This window comes from Sinocyclocheilus rhinocerous, unplaced genomic scaffold, assembly GCF_001515625.1.
Source record: "Sinocyclocheilus rhinocerous isolate Xijiao unplaced genomic scaffold, SAMN03320098_v1.1 scaffold174, whole genome shotgun sequence".
Taxonomy (NCBI): Eukaryota; Metazoa; Chordata; class Actinopteri; order Cypriniformes; family Cyprinidae; genus Sinocyclocheilus; species Sinocyclocheilus rhinocerous.
This window is the reverse complement of record NW_015646289.1, coordinates 1,476,063-1,499,347: the sequence shown is the minus strand read 5'-3', so window position 1 is coordinate 1,499,347 and position 23,285 is coordinate 1,476,063. Positions and strand designations below refer to the sequence as shown.

At 37.8% G+C, this 23,285-nt stretch overlaps 1 protein-coding gene across 21 annotated transcripts in view; it reads left to right on the top strand.

The window, feature by feature from the left end:
• The window catches only part of LOC107707252 (muscleblind-like protein 3), a 63,045-nt gene that overhangs the window by 27,270 nt on the left and 12,490 nt on the right, over window positions 1–23,285 (top strand). For 10 of the 21 annotated variants that reach the window (XM_016511233.1, XM_016511232.1, XM_016511231.1 and 7 more), the window contains exons 3-6: window positions 7,805–8,269; window positions 10,429–10,662; window positions 14,213–14,260; window positions 20,405–20,555. In XM_016511233.1, the coding sequence (XP_016366719.1) occupies window positions 7,805–8,269; window positions 10,429–10,662; window positions 14,213–14,260; window positions 20,405–20,555 (898 nt within the window). Of the gene's footprint in view, window positions 1–7,804; window positions 8,270–10,428; window positions 10,663–11,506; window positions 11,741–14,212; window positions 14,261–20,404; window positions 20,556–23,285 lie in introns of all 21 variants that reach the window. The other 11 variants (XM_016511240.1, XM_016511236.1, XM_016511242.1 and 8 more) reach the window with 5 other exon arrangements.

Genomic DNA, 23,285 nt, shown 5'->3' with positions numbered 1-23,285 from the left:
ATGTCCATTCACATTAACATCACAAAAACATTAACATCATCATTTCAAATGGCGGGATAGACTCCAGCATCCCTGTGATCCTTTATTTTATAAAATAATAATCCTTTCTAAAACATTTTAAATGATACAACCCTTACATCAGACAAACTCCACTTGTCTAATAAACGCTAAGTATTATTATTAGGGATGCACCGATACCACTTTTTCCAGTACTCGCCCGATACCGATACTTTTATTTTTGGTACTTGCCGATACAGAGTACCGATACCAATATTTTTATTGCATTTGTACATTTTTTAAATATTGGGTACAGAAACCAAAAGAGTATGTATAATGTTAGTTTTTACAAGTTTTTGTTACTTTCACTGTTCATTTTTTGCTCTGTGGTACATCATCTTTAATTTAATAGCATTAGAGCTGCTCCATTGCAGCGGCTTAGTACTGTAATCACGCGCTTTGCTGTAATAATGCAGGGAACCACTCAGAATTGCACTCTCTCTCTCTCTATCTCTCTCTCTCTCTCTCTCTCTCTACCGTTAAGTAATTTGTGCATTGTTTTACTTGTTTTTAACGTATCCGACCGAACTACAAACTTTCCAGTGATGTCTGTGAGAAAGGTATATTCACTCGACAAGCTCGCGCATCTGCGCCGCCGTGCGCTCAATCCACTCAGCGCGCTTTGCTTATCAACTCGTGCACATCAGCTATACAGGCGTTAATACTGAATGCTTAACATTATATTCATTGCATACATATACTTCGTAGACATCCTTAATCTCTAATAACTCCATTCTGCTGTCTGTTGTTCTATTGTCGGTGTTTCATTGTCTGAATATGTCACTTATCACATGCTGTGTGGTATCGGCGTTTGGTATCGGGGCATTTTAACGAGTACGAGTACAGGAGCTCAGTATCGGGCCCGATAATCGGTGCATCCCTAATTATAATACATAGTCTTGCATAGTCTGACAGCAGAAGGTCTGGGAACCTTGGCTGCTTTGAATGGCCAAGGCCCGCCCAAGAGGCCATATGACTGACAGGTAAAGCATCCAAGCATCCACATTTAGTTTTGTGCCGCGTCATGTTTAGGGGCGTAGAAATGTCCCCACAATAACAGAGCTGAGTATAAAATTGTAAAGAGTCTATGCTGCGAACTTTACATATTTCACATACTTTGTAAATCCTGCGTTAAGTTGATCCTGGTAAGCTCTCATTGTTACAGTTGTAAACACAACGTCTTTCTCCTTCCATGAGCGGGTTTGGTGCCATGGCATCTTTGTTTCCAGGCTGAATGTTAAAAAACGCGACACACACGTCTACCGGAAATCCTGTAGAATTCAACCAATCAGATGACAACTTTGAAACTTCTGAAACTTCTGAAGTGTTTCTTCAGAAAGTCGGGTGTGCCGTATGCAGGCTGAGACTATATTATACGTGGAGTGGGTTGTCTTATGGGGGCCGTCATGTTGAAATCACATGACCAGTTAAATGCTACTTGCTTAGTGGTTCCTCTTGCTACAAGTCCTAGAAAACCACCAGTAAACAAAAATGACTGAGTGCGCCTTTAAACGACGTTAAAAATTTTAAATGAAAAACATTGTTGTTTTGGGGCACTAAGATTGGTAGTTGACAATCCGGAAAGGAAAAATAAAATTCTGGGGAATATACCTCTTTAAGAATTTGCTTTTTGTACATGGAGATTCACCATGAAAAGATTCAGTGATTTTAATCAAAGGATATTGTAGTTTAATCAGATATGCAGTCTGCTTTCTTCATTTGTGCCTTCTCTCTTTTTCTTCCTCTCTCTCCCTTTCTTTCTCTCTGGCCAATCAGTAGTGAGGAGACAGTATGAGGCAAAACTTACTCTCGGTTGCCGGGTGTGTTACCATGACTACTCAAAGGAGATCCCTGACCTAGTCCATCCTACATGACATGACTTACAGCTTTTTATCTCTCGCATTTTTCTGCTCGTGGGGACGCTGTCAGAGCCCTCAGCATATTTCCCGCATCTCTCTGTGGTGACGACCCGTGTTTTTTTGTTTCGCTGTGTACTATTGAAATGAGCGGCGTGTTCTTACTGTCTTCCAGAATGTTAAAGCTTGGCTGTGAGGCTGCTTCTCATGTGTGCTTTGGCAGGATCACCTGTCTGCTCCTCCTTTGAGACGGTCTGCTCATTACCCACACACTCCCACAACACATGCCGCTGATGCAATTGCTCTCAATGTCAGTGTGTGAAAGCGTCGTATGAGTGTCAGGGCACACAATTAACAATGTTGCACATATCTGTGACATCTCTGCATGCACGTGCCTGTGATTGTTTTATTAAGAAGATTTGTAGCAATGTGTCGTTGTGTATGGCATCAACCTCAGACGGCACACCCACCGACCGTCCCATTAGCCACTACAGCAGTTTTCTTGTGTGTGTTTTCGGTTTAAATGTTCGTACATTGTAGAAATGTATATATTGTCGTAATTGTCATTTCAAATCTGCCATCAAGTAAATAATTAATTGCTAACATTATTACAGCCAAATGCATTTGGAAAAAAATGGATAATTGTTTTGTATATTCTTTTAATACATTATTTAAAATTTATTTACAATTTTAAAACATTTACATGTTTCTAATGGTAGTTTAATAAAGTTACATAAATATGGTAATAACACTACCATTTTAAACATTTAGGGTAAGATTTAAGAATAAAAGTATACTTTTATTCAACAAGGATTAAATTGATCAAAAGTGACAGTGAAGATATTTTTTGTTACAAAACATTTATATTTCAAAGAAACGCTATTCTGTTTCCATTAAAAGTATTAAGCAGCATTTCTCTATATTATCAAATCGGCATGAACAACTTCTGAAGGATCATGTGACACTGAAGACTAGGGATGCACCGAATGTTAGGCAACCAAAATTATTTGAATAAGCGAAAAGGCCGAATAAATTCATGTCATGCATGACGCGATCAAATAGAGGCGTGCACTAATGCAGCAAACACGTCGGCAGAGTGGAAGCATTTAAAACTGTCCGAGAAAGACACAAAAATAATTTCAAGCACCGACAGCAAGAGACTGTTTTGCTCTGCATCGTATGTCCTCGTTGCTGGTTACTGTATGAGTATTGAAATCGCAAAATGGCCTTAAACAATTAATAAACTGCAGAATGTTATGTTTTCTAATACACGCACAAATTCGCACGAACTCGTTAGCCAGGGTTAAATAAACAATGCATGAGGAAAATCTGCGCTGAAACAGTGTTACTTGTTAATTGCTCAGTAACATTTTAATGAATTTTTACAAGGCATGTAACAATGCGATACATGTGACAAACATCTTCCCAAATTTGTATTGAGAATCATTTATAAATCTGCTGTTGTCAACAAAAAGGTGCACTGAGGTCTTCCGGTGGGTTTCCGTCAAAATAAAAGCTGAGAAAAAGCAAGAAGTCCATCAACATTAATAAATGTTAGTATTGTAATTTTACTATTCTGTAAAATAAAATAAGAAAATAAAACAATAATAATGATAATAGTACTTATAACAGCTCTATTAACACATTTATTATAACATTCACAAAGTGTTCAAATTGGGATCTGTAATATTTTCCAATGTTTTTAAAAGAAGTCTCTTCTGCTCAGCAGTGCTACTTTTATTTGTACAGTAAAAATACATGCCTTATTCAAGAAGGGGGTCTCAGAAATGGCTTAAGAAACTTAATTTTAAGTTAAATTGTGCTTTGTTGGTATAATGTTTGCTAGAATGTTAAAAAATGTTCAGTGTTAAGTAAATATTTTTAAATTGTTGTTTTGTAATGTAAATTTTTTATTTATTTTATGCAGTGGTGAAAAAATTGGCATAATACATGGGGGGAATACGCAAAACAAAATGTGTTTGGTATTTGGCCTTCGGCCCAGTGTTTCGTTTTGTTCGGTTTCGGCTTCAGTCAAGAAGTTTCATTTCGGGTGCATCCCTACTGAAAATTGGAGTAACGACTACTACAAATTCAGCTTTGCCGTCACAGGAATAAATAATATTTTAAAATATATTAAACCAGAAAACAGTTCTATAAATTGTGATAATATTTCACAACATTACTGATTTTACTCTATTTTAAATAAACACATCCTTAATGAGCATAAGATATATTAAAAAATGTAAAAAAAAATAAAATAATAAATTTAAATAAAAAACCCTAGACTTTTGAAATGTAGCATATAATTACAAATTAATTTCAATCCACTATATTTTGCTACATTTAAACTAAGTTTAGTATGCATTTAATTTGATTAAATAATTATTTAATACATTTAACAACAAAGTTTGTGTATATACAATATTCAAATGTTTGGACATTAGACTTTAAATTGAAGTTAAATGATACCAAACAGTGTGGATCCAGTGCATAACATGAGATGAGATGAGGTGAGATTTTCAGATTCTCAGATGGGATGATGCTGGGAAGACGGATGAACATTGCTTATTGTCATGTTGTACTTAAAAAACACTATCACAGTGTTTGCAGTAAATGTAATCTTTATTATAGAGAAACGCTCCAACTCTGCTCGCTTTATTAGGCAGTTCTTGGCCAGAACCGGCTGCAGTGTGGACCAGACTTTATGCCATTTAGTCAAAGGTCTGGCTACATGTGACTAGATGACGTATGGAGCGGCATGTGTGGGAGTTGCATTGAATGATGCAGCAGTTGTATGGTGGACCATCTCCAAGTCCTCGACAGCACACATTGATCACACTGTCCCTGCATGCTGACACTCCAGACACCCACTTTCATCTCCATTAAGTGCACCACATCACACTGGTCAGCAAGGAGACACCCCCACACTCGCTCACTTCAAATTTTGTTAGGACTTCATCACTGTTAAAAGCTGCCCTGAGGCTGCTGAAGACACAGGCAAGTGTTTAAATTGCTGTAGCTGGTGGACAGTTACAGATCTGAGTCATATGGAGTGACACTTTGACATTCCGTCTGAACAGTTAGCATTGCACAGATGCCACTGAGATTTAGTGTTTCCGCAAATTCCATTTGGAATGCGTTGGGATTCCATTCTGTTGGAACCATGCCCTCCTTGATAAGCAGCTCAATTCGGTTTGTGAGCCCAACAACCCATTAAAGCTGCGATGACATAAGTAAAAATTATCCAACCCCCCCAAAAAAGAATGAGAAGTTTTAACAGCAAATCCAAGTCATTGTTGCTTTTGCATGCTTGCTGACACAGATAGTCGTAACTCTCCAGGCAATCAGGCAGATGACGTCTACAAGAGCAGTGTGAAGCATTTAGATGTGTTTTAGCTCTTCCTCCCTCAAAGATATAAATGCATTAAAGGAAGACATTCAGTGCAGTTTTTTGTGAGCACTGAAGAGTTGCATAAGGAGTACAAATCTTCTTTTAGAATAAATTGTCTACATTAAATCTGTACAGATCTTCTTTATGCACCAAGAGCTTGTAACACTCCAAAGAGAAAGGAAAAATTGAAATCGCATCATATGACCCCTTTAATGTTAAATGAAACTAACGTTTTGCCATCATTTATTCACTTTCATGTCATTTCAAACCTGTAAGATTTTATTGCTTTTGTAAAACACAAAAGGAGATGTTTAGCAGAGTCCAAGCGGCTCTTTTCCATGCAGTCAAAGTGAATGTGGACGAGCTGTCAAGCCCCAAAATGAATTACCATATAAGTAGTCTACATAACTTGCACACTCTATTCCGTATGATAGCTTTCTGTGTGGAGCAGACTAAAAGATAGACCTGAATATAAATCTTGCTTTATTACCTTAGACACCATTTATTATCATTGAGTATAAAAGAGAAGCAGGTCATGTCTTTCGTGTTCATAAAGAAAAACATTAAGGAGACTAAATGATGATAGAATTTTTATTTTTGCATGCACTGTCCCTTTAAGAAAGAACATGTGTGTTTAATCTATCAAAATCATTTGTTTTTCATTTTTATCAAAATATATCTCACTCTAACTCTCAAACTGTCACCGTTCTTTTTTTAGCAGATGTCATCAGTGACTGACTTTTCCTAATCACTGTACTTATTAAACTATTTAACTATTAAAACCAGTCTAGATCATTTAAGCTTTTAAGGGATAGTTCACCCAAAAATGAAAATTATGTAATTAATTGATCACCCTCATGTCGTTTCAAACCCGCAAGACCTTCGTTCATCTTCGGAACACAAATTAAGTTATTTTGATGGAATCTGAGAGCTCTCTGACCCTCTCATAGACAGCAATGATATTACCACGATCAACGCACAGAAATGTAGCAAGGACATCGGTAAAATAGTTCATGTGACATCAGGGGTTCAACCACAATTTTACGAAGCTACGAGAATACTTTTTGTGCGCAAGAAAGTATTAATTAATGACAGAATTTTCATTTTTGGGTGAACTAACCCTTTAAGTTTGATGGCTAATCGATTAATCAAAAATGCACCGTGCCTGATGAAGACCTGATGGTCGAAACGTTGCAATAAAATTTTTTTTTACGGAGCAGTTATATCAGTGTGCAGACATTACTTTTGCATTTTAAACGATTAATCAACCATTGTGACCATTCCCTAGTAGGGCCCTATGTTTTCTGCGAGGCGGAAAACGCAAACAGAATCCCAGAATACAGTCATAAAAATGAAATTTGTGTATAAGGCGGAATGTCACGGATATGGACTAGTGTCTGTGAATATTAAGCTGAAAAAATACAATTGAAATATGAATACTGCATGTTCTGCGTCTCTGTATGAATGAATGGCGCCAATGCACAGTTTCCGGTTTGGTTAATTAATTAGAGATGCTTTTGATTATTAAAATTTAATGAAACCGTTAAAATGGAATCCAGAAAATTAATGGAAAACAGCATTTGGTAAAAATAAACCTGAATTTGAGAAAAAAATAAAATGTATTACATTGGGCCTTAAAAATGTAATTTTTGTTAAACTTTTAATAAATTGCTGTTAAATTCTGCAAGTTTCATGATTTCAATTAATTAGTCATGCTTTTTAATTAATATATATATTTTTTAATTTAGCCATTAAAACAGAGTTTAAATGAGGGGGAAAAAACCTCTCTATCCCCCAAGAGCTCCTTGACCTGAAAAAGGAATAAAATTGTCTAAAGGAACAAAAGAAAGGTGTGTTAAGGGAAATAGAGACGGTTTATCAACAGACCATCAGCAGAAATATGTAACTGCTGGACTGATGGAATGACATCTTTCCCTATTGGGTTATTACACTACCTTATGCATTGCAGAGCAAGTGGCGTTGCTCCATGGGTTCATTGAGTTTGTCTGTGTGTATTTAACCGTGTCTGCTGCTCGCCGTTCAACATGTTGCCCGGACAGCTGGGTGATAAACATAATGCTATATATCCGACCCATATGTAGTATGAGCATATACAGCAGCCACAAGGGCTCTATAATCTGTCAGCCACACAGACAGGCAGATTGTTGATGCGAATAGACAGACAGAAAGAGAAAGCTGTCACTGTCAATTCATTTGGAGGTAGTGAAAATTTTTCCGCCCGTGTCCCGGTGCTGTCGTTTTGCCGTTTCCTCTGATCGTATGAAATTCAGACCTTCCAGCACTCCTGAGATTATGCTGTTTTCTTTTCATTTGATGTTTCTATTGTAGTGGAAAGTTGGAATCGGTACGCTTGACTGTCTAGGGATTCCTGTTTAATTTATTCTCTCAATCACGGAGCCCTTATCTTTTAGTAGCTGAGATTCAGTGTGTAATTCATCTCTCTGTCTCTCTCTGTGTCTCCCTCTTCAACCCCTCTAAGGGACGCTGTACACGTGATAACTGTAAGTACCTGCATCCTCCGCCTCATCTCAAGACCCAGCTGGAGATAAACGGCAGGAACAACCTGATCCAGCAGAAGACCGCAGCCGCCATGCTGGCCCAGCAGATGCAGTTCATGCTGCCTGGAGCTCAGCTGCAGCCCATAGTGAGATCCCATTTTAATAACCAACAACATCACGACCGTTTCTCTTGGCTTGAAAACTTTGCTTTATTATCCCTTGTTGTCTTTGTGTCTCTCATCCAGACCTCGTTCCCAGTAACGCCTTCCTTGGCCAACAGTCCGAGCATGGCTTTCAGCCCGTACCTGAGCCACATGAGCCCGGGCATCAGTCTCATGCCCGAGCTTCTGCACAGCGCCCCCGTGCTGGTCCCGGGGAGCCCCACCGGCATCGCCATGGGCAACGGAAATTCAATGCAGAAGCATGTTCGCACAGACAAGCTTGAGGTGTTAAACACAGTGAACAACTTGCTCTGTCTCTAGTAATATCTTGCTAAACATGTATTCGGCATGTAACTCATTCTAAACCATTTGTGCTACAGACTTAAAAACACGTCAAATTGTGTGCGGTCACTTTTCTAAAGGTTGGAATACACTACACGACTTTTAGGAACAGATTTTTAAACACTAGGCGTCACATACATGTGCATAGTGTTTATAGAGAAAAACTACACATCGTACACTAAACAACTGAGGATCACAGACTACCAGTCTTTTCAAGTTATTCAAAATGCAACAAACTCGTGCAGAAATGTGCCTCATTGCTTAAAGGGGTCATGAACTGCCGTTTTATTATTTTCTACTGTTCTCTAAGGCCAACTTATAATGTTATCAAGATTTTTACATTAAAAACATCATAATTTAGAAGTAATGGGCTATCATCTGTCCTGTTTTGACCCCCCTCATCAGAACTCAGTTTGAAAAGGCGTGGCAGAATGTAGATTGTTACTCGGAAGTAAACGCACACTGCCATGATTGGCTGACAGTTGTATATGTTATATACAGCCTACAGCCTTCCTAGAAAACACTTAAATTCTCAGTACATATCAAATGATCTCTTTAACAGACAAAGCAATAGTGATCATGTAATGAAAACAGTTACTCACACTCATGATCCAATATAGCTGGCACAGCATCTCCTTTTAGTTTCAATCTTTCTGAAAATCCTGCGTCGAATTGTGCTTTGTTTGTAAATGAATCCGCGGTAAAATGAAGTGAACCAAAGACAAAACAAAAGAGTTCTAACTGACGTGGGCTGGATCTTCATTAAAAATAAAGTTCATCAAATAAAGTTTATCGTTTGGTTTCTGCGTAGACCTACATTTGGCACTCTTGTCATTTACCTATTATGTGCACAAATGAGTGGGCGGGGCTAAACAGGCAGTGATGTAGAATCAGGCATTGATCTTCTTTGAGGCGGTGTTTAGCCACACTGTTACAACATAAAGTGGCATATTCCAAAACGCGTTGTTTTGGCAGATTGGCTTCGGAATAAGCTGTTTTTAGACTAACAAGAAAGTTTGAGTTCTAAAACGTACAGAATATTTTTATAGCACAATGACCTCTTATATATCAAAAGATCAAGGGAATTTTGATTTCGAAGTTCATGACCCCTTTTAAGTCACATAACAAATGAAATCAGTATCTGTTCTTAAATCAGCTCATAATATCAAACATGCTTGATATCCTCAGACTGTATGGAATCATTGTCTGAAGCTAAAAGAAATCTGTGCCCGTCGTGCACGATGCAATTTTGTGTGAAATCTGTCATCTGACTGCCCAAAATCTGCAGTCCGGGGACTGACTTTTGGCATCTATCGCTGACTCGTCCAGACTGCCAATCAGGGCAAAAATCTGTGTGAAAGTCATGAAGTGTATTCCGGCTTTTAGTCATCAGACTTCAGACCCATAGTTAGACCATGTTTGGCGATAAAACAAGCGCAAATGGTGAACCAATCCGGTAACACTTTACAATAACAGTACATTGATAATCCTATACCTAAATAAAATATTATTTTAATATAAACTGTTGATGAGTTGAACTAATCTTGATGAACTAATCTTAACTACAACATGAGTCATATGAATTCATGTGTGAAGTCTTATCCGAATACTTTAACAAATATGAACTAACATATAGTCAAGGTGGTCATTATTCACACATGAATTCATATGACTCATGTCATAGTAAAGATTAGTTTTTTATATTTAATTTAGATATTAGTATTATGATTATTCATATACTGTTATTGTAAAGTGTTACCAAAAATACTATAGACTTGCATTGAATGAGTCAAAAATATAGGCCAGAATATGATGTAGACTTGGGGCTGGGCGTATTTTGACCTGGGCCAATGAGCAAACACCTAACAAACACCCTAGCAACTACAAAGCAGCATGCTAAAAGAATATATAACCCTAATAGAAACATCCTGGCAACCATTCATTCAACATAGAATTGGGCAAGGGTCACACTTCTTTTACCAAATGTAAAAATCTAGTTTATAATGCTATTGTGTCATGATAAGAATTGAAATGACTGTCACTAAGTGTGATTTTCAGCGTGACTAATGGGTGGTAGTGAATCTCTGCTGTCCTGCTCTCAGGTGTGTCGAGAATTCCAGCGGGGGAACTGCACACGCGGGGAGAACGACTGCCGCTATGCCCACCCAATGGAAGCCGCCATGGTGGACGGCAGCGAGAACTCCGTCATTGTTTGCATGGATTACATCAAGGGCCGATGCACCCGTGACAAATGCAAGTACTTTCACCCTCCGGCTCACTTACAGGCCCGGATAAAGGCGGCGCAGCACCAAGCCAGCCAGAATGCTGCTGCCATGGTGAGTTACTGAGACGATCCCATTACAATGACATCACAAGCACTAATTCCCATGATTATAACAAACACACATCACAGTATAGAAGATGATGCCTTCAGTAAAGACAATATGGCAACAATATGGATGAGTTGTCATATTGATAATTAAGCTACATATTAATTTGTGAAAAATGCTTTATTTTATTCATCCATCTAAAATAAAATTATTTACAAATATAATATATCAAAGTCATTGCTATTAATTGAATTTGTTACACATTTAAATAACTTCTGACCGTTTAATCAACAGCAGCTTGTTGTGGCATAAATCAAACTTAATCGAAACATGACTTGCAAACTCAAGGCACTTTGTTTTAACATTAAAGGGTTAGTTCACCCAAAAATGAAAATTCTGTCATTAATTACTCACCCTCGTGTTGTTCCAAACCCGTAAGACCTTCGTTCATCTTCGGAACACAATTTAAGAAAACAAAAATAACGACTTTATTCCACATTTTCTTCTCTATTGTGTCACTTGTGGACGCGCGTTCACAACAGTATCTAGGCCAGAATATGATGTAGACTTGGGGCTGGGCGTATTTTGACCTGGGCCAATGAGCAAACACCTAACAAACACCCTAGCAACTACAAAGCAGCATGCTAAAAGAATATATAACCCTAATAGAAACATCCTGGCAACCATTCATTCAACATAGAATTGGGCAAGGGTCACACTTCTTTTACCAAATGTAAAAATCTAGTTTATAATGCTATTGTGTCATGATAAGAATTGAAATGACTGTCACAAAGCGTGCTTTTTAACGTGACTAATGGGTGATAGTAAATCTCTGTTGTCCTGCTCCCAGGTGTGTCGAGAATTCCAGCGGGGAAACTGCACACGCGGGGAGAACGACTGCCGCTATGCCCACCCAATGGAAGCCGCCATGGTGGACGGCAGCGAGAACTCCGTCATTGTTTGCATGGATTACATCAAGGGCCGATGCACCCGTGACAAATGCAAGTACTTTCACCCTCCGGCTCACTTACAGGCCCGGATAAAGGCGGCGCAGCACCAAGCCAGCCAGAATGCTGCTGCCATGGTGAGTTACTGAGACGATCCCATTACAATGACATCACAAGCACTAATTCCCATGATTATAACAAACACACATCACAGTATAGAAGATGATGCCTTCAGTAAAGACAATATGGCAACAATATGGATGAGTTGTCATATTGATAATTAAGCTACATATTAATTTGTGAAAAATGCTTTATTTTATTCATCCATCTAAAATAAAATTATTTACAAATATAATATATCAAAGTCATTGCTATTAATTGAATTTGTTACACATTTAAATAACTTCTGACCGTTTAATCAACAGCAGCTTGTTGTGGCATAAATCAAACTTAATCGAAACATGACTTGCAAACTCAAGGCACTTTGTTTTAACATTAAAGGGTTAGTTCACCCAAAAATGAAAATTCTGTCATTAATTACTCACCCTCGTGTTGTTCCAAACCCGTAAGACCTTCGTTCATCTTCGGAACACAATTTAAGAAAACAAAAATAACGACTTTATTCCACATTTTCTTCTCTATTGTGTCACTTGTGGACGCGCGTTCACAACAGTATCATGACGCGAGCGTGTGGCGCCGCTGACCCAGATCCGGCGTGATGATGCGTTTTCTTAAATTGTGTTCCGAAGATGAACGAAGTTTTTTAATTAATAGTAATTAATGACAGAATTTTCATTTTTTAGGTGAACTAACCCTTTAAATAATGAATGTTAAAATTAATAACGAGTGAGTGAATCATTTATTTATTATTATTAAATTCATGATTACCATTCATTATTCAATTATATTTTATCACACCATTCAAAAGTTTGGGGTCGGTAAGTTTTTTTGTGTGTGTGTTTTTGAAAGAAGTCTGTGAAGCTCACCAAGGCTGCATTTATAGATCAAACAAAAATATAGTAAAATTATAAAAATAATATTACGAAATATTACAATTGAAAATAATTTAAATACATTTTACAATGTAATTGTGATGCAAAGCTGAATTTTCAGCTTCATTACTCCAGTCTTCAGTGTCACATGATCCTTCAGAAATCATTCTAATATACTGATTTGCAGCTTAAGAAACATGTATTATTATCATTCTTATTATCACACAGAAAACCATGATACTTTTTGGGGGGGATTTTTTGATGAATAGGAAGTTCAAAAGCATTTGTGTGAAATAGAAATCTTTTGTAACATTATGAATGTCTTTACAGTCACTTTTGACCTATTTATTGCATGAATGCTGAATAAAAGTATTAATTTCTTTAAAAAAAAAAAAACTTAACTGCCTCCGAAATTTTGAACGGTAGTGTATGCATCATTAGATTTCTTTGGATTTTATAAATTTTTATTTATTCCATTTTAACTTTTTACAGTTGCATCTGCTTATGCAGCTCATGATCAAAAACACTGACTTACATTGCTTGGGATGTTCACATTTGTTTTCAAACTCACAAGTCTCACAAACAAAGACCACAATGCATGGCGTTATGTAGTAAGCTACATCACCGCACCATTTCGGTGGAAATAGAGTTAAATCTTTTTTGTAATATGTGGCTAGTAATTCATTAAATTTCAGCCATTTTAGCATGTGGTTTTATCCAAGGCAACTTTCACTACACATATTACAGGAACAGTCCCACTGGAGTAACCTAAGTGACCAGCAGCCTTAGTTTTGGCCAGTATGCCGTTTTCAATAAGCTTTGCTAGTGTCAGATGAAGGTGTGTGTATTTATAACTCACTTTCCACACACCTTCAATGTGAGGTTCAGGAGTGTATTAAATAATTCAGATCCCCCGCAGGAGGGTGTGTGTGTGTGTGTGTGTGTGTGTGTGTGTGTGTGTGTGTGTGTGTGTCTGCGGGGGTGTGTGTGTGTGAGTGTGTGTGTGTGTGTGTGTGTGTGTGTGTGTGTGTGTCTGTCTGCAGGTGAGCTCTTTGTCTCCTGTGTGATGTTGATGTATGAAGACCTGGGCTCAGTGATGGGTTGCAAACAGTGCTTGCAGTGCAGGTGCAGGAGAGAAAAATGATAAGAAAGGAAAAAACAAGCAATTCATTCCCACGGAAACCTCCACTAGTTAGCAGCCTCCCCCCCGAGAGTGTACTGCAGACAGTTTCCCTTTCATAATGTGTCATTTTTATCCCAGTCTCCCAAGTCTTATCATGTAACATTTTTACAAAGGTTTATTTACAGTGCACAGATGTGGGGACCTTATCCAAAAATCCTCCTCTTCTTCCTGCAGTCACCTGGTCTGGCTGAGGCTTTATCATATGTTGGCTTTATTTGATTCCCTCTCGGTTCATGCTGTCATTCTTTTTGAACACTGCTTGATTGTCTTTACATCCTCACAGCTCTCTTTGTTGTCCTACAAGCTTATTACCCAGCTCTCTCTGTAACCACAGCTGCATCTGTTCCTTCACGGCTCATTCTCTTGTCTCGTGTTTATGTCTACTGTCGTTGATTGGTTTGCCATCGTCATGTGGTCACTGCTCGCTTACCCAGCCCTCAGAGCGTCCTCTGAAGCGCAGCCTGCAACCAACTTTCAATCTGGTACTTTAATCTTTCACCCATTTTTGTGTCTTTTTTCATTTTGTTTGCTGATTTGTTCATTTCTAATAGCTCAGTTTGTGTTTTGGATGAAAGACTTAATGCTGCAAGAAACCAGCCACAATCTCTGTGTAAACTAATCATTGTCTTAGAAGTTAAATGAAACTGAATACATTTGTAGTCTGGATTCTAGAAGTATATTTCTCAATACTTTTCTCCACAGGCACTTCAGAAAATTGAAAATGTAAAGTAAACCAACTAGCTCAGAGAGGAATCTCTATCATTTGATTAGATTTTGAAAATCCGAAAAATTACGCAAGAATGTATCTTTAATAGAGATGCAAAATAAGTTTATATGAGTACCATATTGCTTGTCATCCAATAATAGTTCTTTACATATTAATTAATATTGGATATTTAATTGTTCATGCTCATTTCTTCTATTTTTACATTTAGATTACCTTTTTCAAAATAAGCAAAAAAGCAAATCTCAAAATAAATATCCATTTTCTTTCTGTACATTATAATGTGGTGCAAATTCAGATTGTAGCATTTAAAATGATTGGGTTACACTTTATTTTAAGCTGTCCTTGTTACAGTGTAATTATACATTTTAAGTACTGAGTAATATTTATTAACTACATGTACTTACTATATGGTTAAGGTTTGGTTTAGGGTTACTTGCATGTAATTATGCATAATTAAGTGTTGTTATAATAGTAAGTACATGTAACGTGTAACAAGGACACCTTAAAATAAAGCGTTACCAGTGATTGATTTTAGTTTTTAATATTTATATAAAATTTATTTAGACAAAATTTTAACATCTGCGTTTTAGAGGTTAAACATGAAAATAGTTTTTATCTTATAAGCATTGGTCAGAAATTTTATATCATATCTTCTTTTTAATGAGGTATTAATGAATACTTGTTCCATTATGTACTGTTAAAGGGGTCATATGATGCTTTTTTAAAGATCATTATTTTGTGTATTTGGTGTAACAGAATATGTTGACATGCTTTAATGTTCAAAAAACACATTATTTTTCAAATACTGTACATTATTGTAGGTCCTCTATGCCCCGCCTCTCTCAAACGCTTCGTTTTCTACAAAGTCCCTCCTTCCGACAAGCGCAGTCTGCTCTGATTGGCCAGCTGACCCAGTGCATTGTGATTGGCCGAACACCGCAAGCACTCGTCGGAAATGTAACGCCCCTTACCATAATCGCGAGCTTCATCTTTCAAAATAAATGTAAAGACAGAGCCTGAAAGGGGAACAGAGTCGCGTGACAGACACAGTGATGAAGCTGGTATGTGTTTGCAGTACACAAGCCACGGTTAAGACAGCTGTCTCCACTGTGATGTGACCCTGTCTCTCTTTCTCTCTCTCTCTCTCTCTCGCTCGCGCGCGCGCGCGCGCACACGCACACGATGCGCAAAACTCCGCATTTGAACAGTCAATAGCAAATACTTAAACTAATAACAAAACATACTTACAGTAGCTGATTCAGAAGTGCCAGATTGTCATAGCAAAGTCAGAATTACCTCCTCTCCTAGGTTCACGAAACGGTCGTCCATAAAATGCATTGCTGTTCTGTTGTAAGTAATCTTAAAGATTCCTAAATGCATCTACTTTCGGAAGGCTAAATAAAGTGCTTTTGCTTTCGCCTAGAAACACACAGCGTCTCCTTGACATGGCTGCTTCAACACTAACTGCGGTTACTGACACCATGCCTTCTTTCTTTGCGTGCACATTTGCGGCGGGATTATGCAAATATTTCCACATAGTGGGGTAGATATGTGGGGGCGTGTTAGAATGAGCCGTTTTAGGGGGGCGTGGCAGAGTCTTAACTTTGATAAAGAATATCTATTTGGTTTTGAGACTTTAGTCTTTGCAACTTCAGGGATCTTATCTATGCACAATCAGCTTGTAACACTCCAAAGAGAAAGGAAAACTTGAAATCGCATCATATGACCCCTTTAAAGAATATTTTGTTTTAAAGAGATTTGTCATCATTTACTCACTTTCATGTCATTCCAAACTTGTATTTATTTCTTCTGAATGTTGGAAACCAAACCGTATTGGTGACCATTGACTTCCATTGTATGTACAAAAAACACTGAGACATTTCTCAAAAAATGCTCCACAGAAGAAAGAAAGTCATTCAGGTTTGGAATGACATAAGGGTGCGTGATTAATGAACTTTTTAATGTGTTTCCTTATTGGAAAACATAATTTTTGCTCTTACATTACAACATCTATTAATAACTAACCAGATAAGTAGCTGTGTAACAATAATATAGATTAAAAAAAATTTATTTTGTGGGGTTTGCAGTTTTCATTGCCATGGAAACAACAACAACTGATTGGTGAATCTCGCTACAGAATTGTGGGTAGTGCAATACCTCATCTGTAATTAATTCGGCAGTTAAGCAATTGTTTTCGGTGAAGTTTAAATCACCGGCTTATGCAATCTACAGAAACATATACCACCGTCTTAATAACCTTAGAGCTCATAGGTGGTCTTTCTTGAAAGGTTTATGCATTATTGTTTAATATCAGTCTCACTGTGGAGATTTGGATTGAGATTTTTACTTCAGGAACCCGACTGTTGAGCTGTATACAGTACAGCACATTATTATTGGGTTGTGGGATTGAGTTCATTCGTGTAAATCATGAGGTCGGACTGCTCCCCCATCATCCCTCGGTTAGTGAATCACAGATATCCTCTTTCCTGCTGACCTTGCTCTTATCATGTTGCATATCAGTCTTCAGACAGAATTACACAGTGGAAGACAGCCGTACATCCTCATTATGCCTTCATCTAGACTGAGCATTCTGTGTTTAATTATCAGAGGCCGGTAAAGACGCCTCACCTCAGTTTCTCTTTCTGATATCGCTCTTCCTCATGCAAGGCTGCATGCTTCTGATGCCCCTTTAGAAAAATGAAGAAGCACTCCCAGACATTTGTCAGAGAAGGAAGCACAGCATATACCATTAATTAAAAAATCTTCGCTTTGCATTAAAACTACAGAATACATTGTAGTTGATGAGCATACAAGTGATCAGCACTAGCTGTCACAAACCAGAAATCGTTCTAATATGCTGATTTGCTGCTCAAGGACATTTCTTGTTATCGTTTAAAACAATTACCACTAATATTTTTGTGGAAAGCATGTATTAGGATGGACATATAGAGATGTTTTCAGTGTGAATAAAAATGTTTTTCTCCAATAAACTTTGGCCACAATTATTAGCACCCCTTCATATTCCCATTCATTTAAAAAAAATTTTAGCACACCAGGATGACTACAAACATGATATTGTCCTGCCATGTCCGGCCAAATTCCCTTAATCATCCATTCCAATAAGTAAAGTCAAACAATATAGTTCTGATGTGCAGCAAAATATGTTTCAGCTTCACAAAATAGAAAGTGGCTGCAATAAAATTCCCATTACCACCATCATGGCAATAATTGAGAAGTTCCAATCAACAGGAAGTGTTACATATCTGCCTGGAAGAGGATGTGTGCCTATATTGTCCTAATGCACTGTGAGGAGGAGAGTTTGAGTGGCCAAAGACTCTCCAAGGATCACAGCTGGAGAACTGCAGAGATTAGTTGAGTCTTTAGGTCAAAAAGCCTAAAAAAAATATTAAAAAGCGCCGCCATCACCACAAGTTGTTTGGGAGGATTTCAAGAGAAATCTTCTGCTCTCATCAAAAACAAACTCCAGCATATTTAGCTGTGAGACACTGCTGGAACTTCAAAAAGGACCAGCTTCTATGGTTAGATGAATCTAAAAAAAAAAGCTTTTTGACACACATGATATACAATGTCCACGGTTAAATATACTGCTGAATGTTTAATGTTGTGTGCTTATTTTTCTACCAGAGGTCCTGGACATCTTGTTCAAATAAATGTCATCATCGATTCTATCAAATACCAATAGATAAAAAATCAAAACCTGACTGCTAGAAATCTTATAATGGATTCTGGTTAGATCATTCATCAGGACAAAGTAATGGTTCTGCCATGGCCACCAGTCCTCTGATCTGAACCCTATAGGAAATTAGTGGTGTGAACTGAAGAGGAGAGTGTACTAAGATGAACATTGAAAGATAAGAAGAGCTTTTGCATATAAGAACAGTCTCTGATCTATTGCCAGGTATTCTCCAAATTCCTCAGGGCATTATAGGCTATTACCTTGCTCTTATCTCAGCAAATGGAAGTTGCAAAAAGTATATTAAATAAAATGGGGCTAATGTGGCCAAGATGTACTGGTGAAAAACATTTATTTCATAATGAAAGCATGGCTGTGGGAACTAGGGGTGCTGAGGGTGCTGCAGCACCCCCCGCCGCAGGGCCGGGTCTGACATTTTCCTTGTGCCCCTCGATCATCCCCAAGATACTTAATTTTTGTGATAGTTTTGTGATGAATTATTTATTAAACTGACCAGAAATATAGCCTAGTGCCGTTGTATTTTACTTGCGCGCCCCCTCACACTGACAGAATTTCATGTGAAATGTTCACGCGATATTACCGTAATTTTACATTCCATCCAACTTGTAAAAACCATTCAAGTCCTCGTCCTTTTTATGAGCCATTTTCTCGCTTCTCAAGACGGCCCCCGGCAATCACATAAGCATAGCTCTTTAATTGCGCTCTAGTATCTGGTCAAACGCGCTCAAACCACTGTAGCCTAATGTAATCTTTTAACTATGCAAATCATAACATTTTAGGCAAGTAGGCTTCCATATTATGACAAAAATATTTAAATAAGACTGAATTTGTATTTAACCTGATCACGTTTAATAAAAAGACATTTTAAATTGAATTATAACGCCGCATATCCTCGATTATTCAAACAACGAACAAATTATACATCGAGCAAAGAACATTTACATTATCAAAGAATATCACTGAATTCAGTCTAGACGTGAGTGTAAGTACTCTAAAATAGCTATAAGTTATAATCAGTGATGTTGTCTGCAGTGTATGATGAATTAGTCTCTTATTTACATCGCATTTAGGCTACATCTGCACTTTGTTGTTTCTGAGAGAATTCGCCAAAGTGCACTGACCAAAACTTTTGCTTATCAGCATTGATAATATTTAGTAAAATTCTTGAACTAAAATCACAAAAGCTCAAATATATATTGGTTCGCATATAACTCTTTTCATTTGTATGTTAATTTTTGTTTTGAGTTTGGGCTGTTTAATATTAGGATTTTGTCAAAAATCCCCCACCATAGCCCCGCCCTGCAACATCAAGCCTCGCCCCCAGCACCCCCTAGTTAAAATATGTTCCCACTGCTATGAATGAAAGTTTCCCCCACTTTCAGTTGTTTTGCATCAATTAAAGGTTGGATTTTTCTGAGTGTTTTAAATGAACGATCAAAATAATAAACAAGGCAGATTTATTTTCACAACCTTCTTTGATAATATTTATTAAGGGGGTCAATAATTCTGACCATAACTGTATATATGATTATATATTGGTAGCAGTGTTGGGGAAAGTTACTTTTAAAAGTAATGCATTACAATATTGCGTTACTCCATAAAAAAGTAACTAATTGTGTTACTAAGTTACTCTTTATGGAAAGTAATGCATTGTTACTTTTGGGTTACTTTTTGTCACCTGGGCTGGGATTGAAAAAGTAATTTAGATATTTCATTGTAAATTTAAAAATAATGCGTTACTTTACAAGTTACTTGAAAAAAGTATCCTGATTATGTAACTCGTTTGACTTGTAAAGCCTTACCCCCAACACTGATTGGAAGTTTGTATATACTCGGTCCTGTTTAAAAGTTTGAACTTCACACATGCACACACACACATACACACATATGATGAAAAAATATAATTTATAAATTTTTCTGTTGCATCCTAAAAGAAGTAGTCAAGTATGTCTCCAATGTTTTGAAAATGTTTTATTATTTATTTATAAAACATGGTTTGCAACACTTACAATGACAAACACACAGTATGTCAGATTTATTGTCATGAATGGACATGAACACTCACAGTACAAAGTTTCCTGTAGCTCAGTATCATGGCTATCTTTAACGTCTCTTTCTGCCCACCATCTTTCTTTTTCTTTTTGTTTTTATCCTCTTTCTTCTTTGTCATCCCGATCACTTCAGGCTTTGCCACCAGGAGCCATGCAACAGCTACCAAAGAGACCGACCCTGGAGAAGACTAACGGCGCGGCTGCCGTCTTCAACCCCAGCATGTTCCACTACCAGCAGGCTTTGGCCAGCATGCAGCTGCAGCAGCCAGCGTTCATTCCCACAGGTGAGCTCACGTAGACATATGATTTCCCCTGAGCTGTGCTCTAATATCACTGTATTCCTGTAATAGTTTGGCTTGCATACATACAGCACTTTAAAGACAAAGTGCCCGGCTAAATGAGGACTTGAGCACTTTTTCTGCTTGCCATCTCTCTCCCTGTAAGCCCACTTGCTCTCTTTATCTCGTAGTAGTCCACCCTATGCACATGTCATGCTAATTAGTCCCATGATGCATACAGTCCCGCATCTCCTCATGCACCTGCACCTGAGCATTAGCTACTCTTTTTCTGATGCTGCACTGCACTATGTTCACTGTTCTCAAATAATCAGTAAAAAAGCTAGATTGTATTTTGCCTAAATGACTGTAGCAGCAACCCTTCGGCCTTATAAAGAGGCTCTGAGAGGATAGTTACAGTATGTTTGCCACCTAGCAGAGAGTTTTAAAAACCCAGTGAAATCAAAATAGGAGTTTTGTGGCTTTTAGTCCAAATCTAGAGCGCTGCAGTGATTGACATGTTTTTTCTGGGCCAACCCATAAGTTAGCATCACCCTGGTTCCCTTTACAAGAATCCAATAGGATTCATATTTGGTTTTGGAAAATTGCATATAATGAGCTCTGTGACCAACAATGATATATAACCCTTACACATTTTGTTCATCATGATAATCTTCAGAAATGAACACAACTTGTGAATTTTGAAGCATAAATACAATCACCAGAAGTAAAAGGCTAAATATAGGCTATAAATAAACTACACGCCAATATAAGCTTGAATAGCTAGCAAGAGAGTGATTATTAATGAAATATGAGGCTGTAAAGGCAGACTAGTGCGTAGATGAGTTTACCTGTTCAGTGTGATGATGCTTAATGTCCCAAACAACCTCTGTAGTCCTATTTAGCCACTTGTTAGCCACCTTTTTAAAGCCAAGTAAAAGCTTTAAAAAAGCACAAGTGACTTTATTCAACACATTTTGTCATAGAGTAAAACTTAAAAGATCTTCAGCTTGTGTTGATATTAAAGGGATCATATGATGCGATTTCAATTGGATTGCTGGATCGGCTTTCACCGTGGACGAAGCGGAGTCCAGCCCGGGGTCGTCACATGTGGTTGCCGCAAGCCTGCCGGCCGCGCCGTTCTCAAGCCCGCAAGCCGCCCGCCGTGTGTTTCGTTGTGAAAGCAAAGCTACTTTGTTTGGCCTTCCAAAAGAGGACACGCCTAGAAATCAGTGGTTAAGTTGTATTTACAACACCGTTCCAGAACAGTTCAACCCAAATATTCAGGTGTGTGCAGCCATTTTATTTTAAAAGCCATTCAATGCCGGCTGTTCTGACTCACAGACTGTAAATACGTTTTCACTTAAAGAATTTGCCACTGATGATTCAAACGCGAGTTTTGGGCAGTGTAGAGTAGCGCTTGTTGTTTGTCATTTCTCCGATCACAAATGCAGACATGGTTTTATGTTTACGCGGCGCGATGCAACGCAACGCGTAAAAAGACAGTATAAGTCATTATAATCCATAATTATGTCCCCACTGGATGCAACAAATGCCTCGTTTATAATGGGTTTTAATGTTTTTGTCTCGTCGCTCCGGCCGGGACAAGGCATCACAATATGGTAAGGGCCGTAACATTTCCGTCACATGCTTGAGGTATTCGGCCAATCACAATGCACTGGATAGCTGGCCAATCACAGCACACCTAGCTTTTCAGACCGATGAGCTTTGTAAAAATCGACGCGTTTCAGAAAGGCGGGGCATAGAGGAGAAGCAATAATGTACAGTATGTGGAAAATAATGTGTTTTTTGAACCTTAAACCGCATAGACACATTTCATTACACCAAATACACAAAATAATGTTCTTTTTAGCAGCATCATATGACCCCTTTAAACCTTATTTACCAACCTACTAAAAATGCTAACTAGTTTTCGGGTTGTGGTCTACAAAAATATGTAATCCCTGCCGCACTTGATTACTTTTGAGATTAGCTATATGCTAGTGCTTCATATGCTTTTAAAATGTACAGTCTTTATCTTCTGTGAAAATAAACCAAAAAAATAAAATAAAATTTTGTACTACACAGATTTTATTCCCAGTAAGATGCTCCCTAGATTGAAAATGTCCCTCTAATTCCACCTGCCGTTTACTAACATTACCGTGTAGCAAATAATGTTTCACAGCTGTGACGTAAACTACATTATATTGGCGGTATAAAAATACCCCACCCAAACATTTTGTTTCAGTAGCATCAACCATACATCAGCGCAGGAAAGAAAACTGCCATTTCATGAGGTCTTTATAGGCAACATGAAATCAAAACGGGCCCTTTTAACTTTTTTAATAAATGTTTTATGCTTGATTATGCAGTGCATGTTAGTTTAAAGCAAGAAAATAGTCTTCTCTGCTTGTAAAATTGCTTTTTTCTATTGACATAACAATGGCTGTATCATAGCCTAGCTAATATGCACCTTCCTGATTCAGTCAAATCCTGATGGATGAATTGAAGCTCAATCCTAGATTTGATCCCACTGAATTTTCTGTTTAACGCCAATGTAAGGCACATTTCGAAATGTAAATGTGCTGTGAATGCTGGTGCAAAAATCAAGCATTAGGCTTGACTTGTTAGCATTAGGCTAATCAGCTGATGAGACAAGAAAGCGTATCAGTACAACAACAGATTGGCAGCCAGGTTAACATCCCCCTCCTGATGAGGATCTTTCTACCAGCGTGATTC